This window comes from Mytilus trossulus, chromosome 1 (genome assembly GCF_036588685.1).
Source record: "Mytilus trossulus isolate FHL-02 chromosome 1, PNRI_Mtr1.1.1.hap1, whole genome shotgun sequence".
Classification (NCBI taxonomy): Eukaryota; Metazoa; Mollusca; class Bivalvia; order Mytilida; family Mytilidae; genus Mytilus; species Mytilus trossulus.
In genome coordinates this window covers 91,500,863-91,512,524 of record NC_086373.1, presented here as the reverse complement: position 1 = coordinate 91,512,524, position 11,662 = coordinate 91,500,863, and the positions used below count along the sequence as shown (strand labels likewise).

The 11,662-nt window shown below is 32.5% G+C and overlaps 1 protein-coding gene across 2 annotated transcripts in view; it reads left to right on the top strand.

Annotated features, from left to right (window-relative positions):
• Positions 1-1,402: 1,402 nt before the first annotated feature.
• LOC134690518 (inner nuclear membrane protein Man1-like) overlaps positions 1,403-11,662 on the top strand; it is a 34,588-nt gene continuing 24,328 nt past the window's right edge. For both annotated transcript variants that reach the window (XR_010101957.1, XM_063550487.1), the window contains exons 1-4: positions 1,403-2,348; positions 3,631-3,656; positions 8,770-8,854; positions 9,529-9,605. Coding sequence is in view for 1 of the 2 variants with exons in the window: in XM_063550487.1 (XP_063406557.1) it covers positions 1,436-2,348; positions 3,631-3,656; positions 8,770-8,854; positions 9,529-9,605 (1,101 nt within the window). In the remaining variant the exon portion in view is untranslated. The remainder of the gene's footprint in view (positions 2,349-3,630; positions 3,657-8,769; positions 8,855-9,528; positions 9,606-11,662) is intronic.

Sequence of the window (11,662 nt, the reverse complement as noted above, 5' to 3'; positions counted from 1 at the left end):
TATATAATATGGCGGGGTTAAACATGCCGGTTAGCGCGATCCCCCCCCCCCCCCCCCCCACCCTAACATGGAACAGTGGGTAAAACAGTAGAAGGTTCTTTCAAATAGGAAAGTTATTGTGTATTAAAATTCATTTTTAGACAGCTGAGTACTAGTTTAGCCTTCAAAGATGGTTTATAAGAGCATCAAGATTGTTTTTAACATGTTTTATGGGCTATTTTCTGTTTGACAATCCGTATTTTCATACATGTAGCTTGACCGGCCATCGGTCCAGAAATTAATGTAATGTTTACAAACACTTTTTTTCTACACGAAGTTTTTGACGCAATTTTACAAAAAAATGAGATGAAAAACATACGATTTTCATTGGATCTACTGAATGACATATGTACACAGTTTCAGAAAAGGTATTACTTCAAGCGATTGAAATTCTACTTTTAGCTAAATTTTGGGGAAATATGTGACATCTTGTCCCCCCTTTTTGCAATATTTTATAGCAAATAAGTGCAGACTGTTGCCATGGATACACCCAAAAGAAATTATATGTTACCATTTTATATACTGGATATAAAATCTATGGAAGATTCTGATTACATACATATGCACATATATATATATGACACAAACAGTAAGCTTAGTATTGCAAGAAAGCAATGAAAAGGGGATGGTAAAATTTATGAGGGCAAATTTTGATATTTTTTCCTAACTGTTTATTGCTACCTAACTGTTTATTAGTTTCCTCAAAGAATTTGTCGCCGCAATTGATACGAATCGGGTGATATTTGCTTAGGCCTATATTTATTGCCCCCCCCCCCCCCCCCACCCCCCACACACACATAGCTCGCTCCTAGGCCCTATACCGGCGGATCCGATATGGAAAGTAAACTGCACATTGCTAGAAAACAAAGAAATATGGTGAGTGAATGTTAATAAAGTGATACAAAAATCAGAAATACTAATACTTTAATTTAAAAAACATTGATTAACTTGCTTGATTAAATCTGCTAACCAACTGTCCCTACTGTATAAAAGACTGTGAACTAGGTGTTTGGGACCCCCCTTTTTAAAGTTTTATATATATTTTTAAGTCAATTCCTATGTAACATATCTTCACTCTCTAATTTATACTGATCTAATCTATTTAAAATCGATATCAAAATAACAGTAGTTTATAAACTTTGACCCATAAAATATTTAGAAAAAGGGGGGTCCATTCCGAAGGCGCCGGTGGGGTTGATCTATCCTTTTTATTTAAAAAAAAAAAAAAGAGGCTGATATTAGTGCGGCTATACGAATTCTTGATTATTAACAACAATATTTGGAGGGATTGGTTTCTTATAAAGAACCTTGAAACAACGTGATATGGTTTTTTTTGTTGTTTTGTGATAGCTACGCATACGCATGCTGATATGCTACTTCCGGTTGTACCGCAAGAATGGCGGACAAGCTGACCGATGCCGAAATAGCTGACGAATTAAGGAAGTTTGGAGAACAAGTGAAGGTTCCCATAGACAGGAAAAAGAGACCATTGCTTCTAAAAAAGCTTAACCATTATCGTGCAAAAGAAAGGGCTGCCACGCAGCCCAAAAAGTCGTCACCATCTCGTAAAAAACAGCCGGCTGAATTTAGCTCTGAGGAGAGCGCCGAAGAGGATAATGAAGCCGATTCAACATTTGGAAAAATATTTGGTCGTGCGAAAAAGGCACCATCATCTCCTTTCTACAGCAACACTAACACTATTGAAATATCCCCCTCGTCGTCAAAAGACGACCCTAAACTCAAAAGGAACACGAGAAGATCTTTTCTCTCAAAAGATGTTAATTCTTCTGAAAACAAATCAAAAATGTACCCGGACTTGTCAGAACTGTCCATTTCTAGTGACAGCAATTCGAAGAACAGTTCTTTAAATAGAAGCACTTTAGAATATAGTTATGAACAAGAATTCACAGACTCTGATCCAGACGACAGTACATATGAAGTAGTAAATAAATCGGTGAACACAACTTTTATTTATGACAATCAGGATGAGGAACCAACACTCCACCAAACTCGTAGCACACCTCATCGCGGTACACCAAATCGTAAATCTGGAAATACCCCAAACTCTGTCTTGGTTCAAAGACAAAAGAAAAATAAAGCTAACATGAATCATGTAAATAAATTGCCAAAAGAAGAACCTGAAGAGCCATTAGAGGATGCATTTCAGACTACAGAGAAAGTAACAGAAACATCATCAAGCTATGTTTCATCAATTCTAGTGCTTCTTGTTGCCATATTCTTCCTCAGTATCTCACTCACATATGTTTATTTACGAAGAGATTATTTGTTTCACACAGAATCAGAATCAGGTTATAACTTAGATACATTTTAAGTTTTAATCTTTTTAATGTAGCGGGTGGGTTGTGTGTATTCATTTGGTTTAATCTGAACAACCTGATTTAAAAACATACCTTTAAACTTAATATTGCATTTGGTAAAAGGGTGAAAATAAGTAAACCCAGGTAATATGTATAATTGAAAATACTATTTTTAAATCTTTACTAATTGTTCAATCCCAAGACATGTTAACTTTCTTAATTGTTGATAATTTACTCACATCTTGTAATGGAGGTAATGGTCAATAACAGTCATGACTGATTTAGAATGTAAAATTTAATTCTTGAATTAAGTTGAATTTATAAATTAAACATGTTAAACAATTACCTGTACTGAAGCCAGAAAGTTTGCTGCCGTTTTGTCAAAATTGCATATCATTTAGTATTAAATGTACATGTTTTTAAAAAATCCGGAATGCAATGCTTTGTTGGGTATAAAGTATAATTTTCACTCAGTTAAGTTTTTGTATACTTAAGAATCCTTAGCGCCCTCCAAGTTACTGATGTAATGCCCCTTAAATATTAGACTAATGATCGCAAATCATGTTATTAAATCAAGTGTTATTTTTGTTGACATCTGAGAAGATACATTATATACTAAATAAATAGCGACAATGTTTTATTACAATGTATTTAATATTTTTAAGCATAGCAATTTAAAGTTCCAACAACTGGGTAGATTTTTTTTCACAAATTGGTGTTGCTTATTTTCTCTTAGAATGCATGTGTCCTCCCTAAAAACAAATTTACAAGAAAATACATGTATGCTTAACCATAAAAAGATAAAGGAAGATGTGGCAAGAGTGCCAATGAGACAACTCCTCATCCAAGTCACAATTTATAAAAGCAAACCTATAAAGTACACAATAGTTTCATGCCAAATATTGAACAAATGTCAGTCGTTAAAACAAATTTTGTTTAAAGAATACATGTATGTGGATTTTCTACTTTTTGGATGAATAGAAGTCACCCTTATTGTAATACTCATACAGTTAAGACTGAAAATCATGTATATTATGTCTGTTGGTATGAACGATAGTTTGAGAAATTGACCCTTAATTTTCAAAATTGAAAAAAGATCCTTGATTTTTGATTGGTGGGAGGTCTATGGAATGAGACCCAGCTTGTCAGTCTTGTTCAACACAGGATTCAAAAAGTATGTTCATGAATTTTGGATATTTAGGTACATTGTAAAAAAAGTACAGAGAAATATATTTGTTATATTTTGGTATTAATAAATGAATTTATTTTTCAGGTCTTATTGTGCCATGGTCTACAAAGGTGAGTGGAATTAAACAAAAAACGCGTCATGTCTCCTTTTATATCTCGGTTTCCGATTGGTCAATTCTATGGGAAAGTCTAAATGATTCTCGGAGTTATCTGATCTTGTTTCATTTCATACGTAAAGTCAAGAGAGAGTCTGCAAGACATTGACGTCATGGGAAAATTTGTAACTTATTTTATTAGACATACCACAAACAACACTTGTTAGATTTTTTTCACGGTATATTATACAATTTTACTAACTGTATGATAAGTTCTATTCATACGAAAACTAACAGGTTTTTTTAAAACAATTTTTATAATAAATCATTTACTGCGGACGTGTATTGCCAATTCTTCAGCGGTTTGCAAAATTATTACGATTGACAAACTTTGGTAGGATTGCTACGGATGATTCCGACAACAAATGTAGGCATGTTTTACATCATTGTAAAGATAAATCAATTTAGATTTACGATAGAACAAGTTTAAGTGGGGTTGACAGCCTATAAAGCGGCATATAACGAAACTTCCTTACCACCTGACATTTTTCTAAAATGCAAGTTAAGTACCTTGTGTTATAATAAGGTATATATAGGAATTTTGTTCTGAGACAAGTGCCTGTGTCTATGTTTGAGACTTGAATTTTTTTGATTTAAGGCAGTTTTTACTTGAGCTAGGATTGATGAATTTAAGTTCCCTGGTGTTTTTTTTTCATTTTTGCAAATCTCGAGCTATAAGAATTAACAGTCAAATATAATCAACTTTTAAACCTTTAGGAGATTTTTTTGGCATGTACCTTTCAGGCAAGGTTATAATCATGCAGGGTTTTCACTAAGGTGGGTTTAAAAGTCCTGGACTTGAAAATTTGTTTGGACTCATTATGTTAAAAACTGGCTAGTCCAAAGATGCATCAAGATTGGAAAATGTTGAACCTAGTGTCAATTGAGGACAAATGTAGATTTTAAGTCCCCTACAGAATGGGACATTAGATTTGCACCCTGTCTGTCTGTCATGAACAGTTACAAACCAAATTTGAATTTTGTTTTGGGCTGATGATTTTGTGCAGATTTATGGTCTTTGACTAAGAATTAAAATAACCTTCAAAAATCCATATTGAAAACCCTGCTCGTGTGTAAAATTTTTGCAAGGTCATTTACAGACCTTTCATGCCTTTAGGCCACAATTAAAAATATTTCAGTTTGCCCAAACACGACCCATGATGACTGGGTGTGGGAAGGTAGGTAGGCAAATTTTTTTTCTTTTTTTTTTTCAGAATTTGCATGAAAATATTAACACAGAATATCTTTTTTTTCCGTCCACCCTTTGTAGAGACAACCAAAAGCCATGAATTTAAAACCTGTATAAATAAATAAGTTTACTATAAATATTATATACGATTTTTGGCCTCAAATTTCAGTTTCATCTGATGAAAGATTTTGACCACTTTTTAAACACTTAAGTGTCTATTTCACTTGATTCAATTAGTAAATGTGAAAGATTTTAACTAATTTAGTCATTAAAAACGATCCGATTCAAGCTCAAATATGCAAAATCTCTCAAATATGCCAAAAAACGTCACTTTTCAGATGGTTTTTGTCAAAAATGAAAGTGGCCGCATCCGTGTTCATCCACAGCCTTTGTATATGTTATGTATTATCATAAAATACATCTTACATTTCAATATCAAGGATGAACACGGAAACTGTCTAAAATTTAACTAAAATGATTGAATTTTGAAGATTTCAGTAATTTAGCATGACTTAATAGTGCTACAACCCGATATATGTCAATTGTATTGTAAAAAACAGCCCATATTTATGTAGCAGAAGCATTCAACTGTCCAATAAATAACTTAAATTTTACATTTTAACAATTTTGTAAAACTTATATTTTGGGGCCAAAATGGGGTCTTACCAGACCTACTCCTTTGTATAAAAATCCAATATGACGTCCATTACATGTGTTTACTTTTGCACATGTGAAAAAAATATTTCTGACAAAAGTCATATTTCTCTTGTCAAAAGGGATTCATATTTATATTGTAATAAATTATCGAGAAGGAGTAACATTCAGTAAAGGTTATATTTCTGATTCTGTGAGCAATTATAGTTTTATCAAATTCTCCCAAACAGCAACGTACTGCATGATCTTGTCAACTGAGACTTGTAAATTTGAACTATTTGAGTAAAAGGGCATCTTATTCACACGATATAGGAAGATTATAATTAAAGACAGCAATTTATCAAGAAATAATTCCTTTTTATTCAGTAAATATCTTCTTGCAAGATTGAAATTCGCAACTACCGGATCCATTTCCTGTCAGAATAACATTGAAAATATTCGATTGCACATGGTTTTGAACAAATCTACCTGAATATTCCTATCAGATATTTTCGATTACACAATGAAATTAACATTGAGCATATAGGTAAGGGTTTGGTAGTACAGACGACTACAGTTTAAAAAACTGTGCCACTTCACATGTTTTACTTCTTTACGTTTCGTTAAACCAGAAGATAAAAACAGAGAACATCAAATATCGATTAACTGCGTCTCTTACACGCTTTCTTTTTATCTTATTCACAGTTACTTTCAAACGCAAAGACGACAAACATTAAGTTTTATACGATGACGGAGCAGGCACTAAAAAAATCTGGAAAAAAAAATTCTTCCAAAAAACGTAAAAAAAAGAATTTGAGTCGGCAGGTTTATTTTGGGTCGGTCGCTTTTGGGCAAACATACAATCTTTTTATTTTGGCCCTACTACTATTCCATTTCATTATTGTAGCAATTTCAATACATTTGTTTGCACATGAAAGGCATTTTTAGTGCTCCAGGCTCATTTGTTTATTGTGATAAGGACTAAAGGGGTAATATTTCTTCAAACCCATGGTGATTTGGGACATCAGACAAAACACCATATATACATGTACCATTAATTATTAGAAATAATCTTAGTTTACAATTTAATGGTTTATACTTACTTTTGTCGTAGAAAGCTCGACATAGGGATAGTGATCCGGCGGCGGCGGCGGTGTTAGCTCACTTCTTTAAAGCTTTATATTTTAGAAGGTGGGAGACCTGGATGCTTCATACTTTGTATATGGAAGCCTCATCTTAAGAAGTTTCCGTCAGTCACATGTCCAATATCCTTGACCCAATTTTCATGGTTCAGTGACTACTTGAAAAAAAAGTTAAGATTTTTTGTAATGTTAAATTCTCTCTTATTATAAGTAATAGGATAACTATATTTGGTATGTGCGTACCTTGCAAGGTCCTCTTGCCCGTCAGACAGTTTTTACTTGACCTCGACCTCATTTAATGGATCAGTGAACAAGGTAAAGTTTTGGTGGTCAAGTCCATATCTGAGATACTATAAGCAATAAGTCTAGTATATTCAGTGTATGGAAGCACTGTAAGGTGTACATATCCAACTGGCAGGTGTCATCTGACCTTGACCTCATTTTCATGGTTCAGTGGTTATAGTTAAGTTTTTGTGTTTTGGTCTGTTTTTCTTATACTGTATGCAATAGGTCTTCTATATTTTGTGTATGGAATGGTTGTAAGGTGTACAGGTCTACCTGGCAGGTGTCATATGACCTTGATCTCATTTTTTACAGTTCATTGCTCATCAGCTTTTGTGTTTTGGTCTGTTTTTCTTAAACTATAAGCAATAAGTAAATTTTATTTGTTGTACAGTATGGAAGAATTGTTAGCTGTACATGCCTACCTGGCATGGTTCATCTGACCTTGACTTCATTTTAATGGTTCAAAGGTCAATGTTTAGTTTTCTTGGTTTATGTTAAGTTTATGTGACAGTTGTAATAAAGCTTTATTATTAGGACTATCAACATAATATCAATGATTGTAAAGAAGGCGAGACATTTCAGTGTGTGCACTCTTGTTAAATCTGTTTCAAATTTTATAATATTAAGATAAAAAAAAAATTGAGGTTTGTATTCTTTTTATATACTGGTATGCCCATTTACAGGACGTATTAATTATGGTATACCATTCATTGTTCCCTGTCCATCATCAACATACCGGACATTAACTCAACTACACATTAACCAATTTCCATAAAACTTAGGTGAATTATCTATATTTATTGACAAGACAACCCTTTTGATTCTTTATAAATTTTAGAAATTTCGTTTCCGAGTTATGGGATTTTATTCATTAGAAAAGGGGGATTTTCCAGTTTTCAGACAATAACTCAAGAATGCTTTCACTAACTTGCAAGAATTTTTTGTGAATTTATCTATCCATTGAAGTGAGCTCCCTTTTTATTAGCTCACCTGGCCCAAAGTTTTTGGCTTATAACTCAAAAACCAAAGCATTTAGAGCAAATCTGATGTGGGGTAAAAGTGTTTATTAGGTGAAGATCTATCTGCCCTGAAATTTTCAGATGAATCAGACAACTGGTTGTTAGGTTGCTGCCCCTGAATTGGTAATTTTAAGGAAACTTTGCTGTTTTTGGTTATTATCTTGAATATTACTATACTATAGATAGAGATAAACTGTAAACAGTAATAATGTACAGCAAAGTAAGACCTAAAAATAAGTTAACATGACCAAAATGGTCAATTGACCTCCTAGGGAGTTATTGCCCTTTTTAGTCAATTTTTAACAATTTTCATAAAATTTGTAAATTTTCACTAACATTTTCCACTGAATCTATTGGGCAAAGTTCATTATAGATACAGATAATTGTAAGCAGCAAGAAAAGTAAGATCTACACACACATCCCGATCACCAAAACACAATTTTGTCATAAATCCATCTGTGTCCTTTGTTTAATATTCACATAGACCAAGGTGAGCGACACAGGCTCTTTGGAGCCTCTAGTTTTCATAAATTTCAAATATGAATTATTGAACTTTATTGTTTGAAATTGTGAAAGGCATGTCAGGGGCTCATGGTGCAGCTGTGTATCATATATAGTTGTGTCTGTAACATGACATTGTCCTTTACACCTTTAAAGACAAAAGAAATATGATTAACATTTTAAAATAAATACATAACATAACCCAACATTTCAATTTGTGCTTGGCATAACAATAACATAGATGAGATAGTTATTATTACATGTATTAAAAAAGTCATCCTTGAAATTTACATTTTTCAGTTTGGTGAAGATAAAACACATGATACAGATGATATCTTGGAGATTGTTAGAAAAATTAGTGCTTACATTCATCAGCAACCTCTAGGTATGGAAACTTGATCATGTATCTTTTGTATACATTTGTATTTATGTATACAAAGAGTATGTGTGGATTAACAAACCTAAATTATAATAAACAAGAATTGTTTAAGAAACACATAGCGGAGAGTTTCCGAAATATTGAAATCACTTAATGTATCTTATGTCGCCCTTTAAAATGTAATCATAGTATAGAGAGTGAAATAACGACGTTTATTTCACATGTGAAATTATCGGTTTTTATCTAACTGGGAAATCAATGTAATTTATTGCAACCAACGTAATAACTTTTTTTAACACATTCTATTTTATAGTTGGTTTTATAAGGGTCTAGATCTCTAAAATTTTTCATTCCATATCTACAATATTATTCGAACCCTAACTTTACACAGACATTACAGACTAGGTATTATTGTTTGACTCATCTTACTCAAATGATAATGTGAGCCTTTCAAATTCTCATCACTAGATCAATTTGTCTATTATTTTGCATTTTATAACATTCTCAGAAATCAGCTCCTTGACCCATTTTGACAAAAGTAGTAAAATGACAGAAGCATACACAATTATATAGAACACGGCAACTCAAGATAAACTATCAAAAAAATAAATTTAAAAAAAAATTATATTCTTCCCCATTTCCAATGCCTGATTAACATTTTGTTTCCATTGTTCTTACAGATCCAAAAGCAGATGCGAAAAGAGTAACAAAACAAGTTGTGAAAATGAAGTTGGAAAAAGATAGGGTTGTTAAGAAGGTTTGTTTAAGAAATTCAGTATTATACTTTGTGTTTTTTACAAGGTGGTGGTGTGTTCAGACTATGTTGCTAAATATAACATCATATTCAAAGCTCGTGAATATATTTTTGAAAAATTAATAGAAAAATACCAGAGCCAGAGGTAATTTGTGGTAATTCAATTTAGTAATTGAGATTAACAATAATTTATGGAATTTTATTGTTTGGGTATCAAAATCATGTTTATTATTGTCACATATAAATACATTGACATATTTCAACTGGCATATGTTTGGTTAGACTAAATGTAACATACTGGAGGCAGATCTCTGGATAGGCACATAAAGAATGTGACAGGTTAAATATGTTTGTGAGCGTTGAGTTCTCCCCTAACGTGGGACAGTGGTGTAACAGTACAACATAAGCAGAAACTATAAAAATGTCCCTACCTACTGATCACATCTCCCTACCATGCAAGGGCTGTATATGCAGTCAAGGTAGTTGAAAACTTCCATTTGTTGTATCACATTTTTTGTTTTAATTATGTCATTGTTGATTGCTTTTAGTAAATCCTAAACACATTTTTTGGGGTCTTATTAAGTCTATAATCAAAACTTCCTCTGAAAAGAATAAATTCATTGTACCCTAATAGACAAAAACCATGAAAGTTGGTCCTTTGATCTAGAAAAATGTTTCTCACATGAGCATTTATACTTGTGTCAATTGCCATGAAGCTTTCATGTGATATTGTTATATGACTGCAATAAAATTTTGTGGTCGTATATTGGTATTGCATTGTTGTTGTCTAAAGACAGTTAGTTTCCAGACTATACCTTTAGTATAAGTAAATAAAAAATCTTATGAAATTTAAACACAAAGTTTGAAACATCAAAGGAATGTTTGGATTGATTTTGGGGTAATAGTCCCAACAGTTTAGGAATTAGGGGCCAAAAAGAGGCCCAAATAGGCATTTTTGTAGTTCCTAGAAAATATCTTGTGTGTAAGTGTATAAATCTTTCTGAAATTGTACCACAAGGTTCCATATCACAAAGGGAAGACTGGGATTGAGTTTGAGGATAATTGGCCTAAATGTTCAGGAATTAAGTGCCACAAAGGGGAAAAAAACCAAGCATTTTTCTAGTTGCCAGACAATAACTCGGGTTCAAGTGTATGGATCTCTCTGAAATTGTAATGAAAGCTACCATACCACATAGTGAAGGCTGTGGTTTGAAATTTTGGGGTGATTGCCTCAAACGTTTTGGAATTAGGGGCCAAAATCAAAGATTTTTCTAGTTTACAGACAATACCTTGTATAAAAGTGTATGGATCTCTCTTTAATTGTACTGCAAGGTACCATACCACAAAGGGAATAATTGACATGAGTTTGGGAATAATAACTAAAAGGAGGGTTAAAAAAAATGGGTTGGGTGGTGTGGGGTTCTTTCATAATTTTTTTCTTTTTCTTAAAATTTTGAATGTTTACATTGATTATTCCTTATTAATATATAAAAGAAAACAATACTGATATGGAAAGAGATACATACCAAATTCAATACAGTAAAATTGAAGATTTCTTGTTATTGCCCAAATACTGTGCAATTAAAAAATTTCTTTTCTTTTTATTATAATTTGCTGAATTTTACCATGTTGTTAGATTATGGATATCAGACCATTCTAGGTAAATTAAATGTCCAATTTCAAAATTTTAAGATCTATTACCTCATTTTAATATTTTGTGTCAGAAACCTTTATTATGTCAAAAATTTAATGACAATCCAAATTAAGACAGTATCAAGCTTGAATACTGTGTCCAAACTTGTCCCGACTGTTCATGGTTCGACCTCTACTGTTGTATCAGGCTGTGCTCAGCAAATCATTTTATTCTTTATCTGATCATTTAGCTGGTTACCTAATTGTTGTAAAATGTTTTGGAGATATTTTAGGGTTAAACAGTTGTTTGTCTTCTTTCTACTATATACAATAGGCTGCTGATGTATTCAGACAATCCAACTGTACACACATAAACACATTGCATCATAAAATGTTGTGGCAATAATTCATACAAGAAAAATATGTGC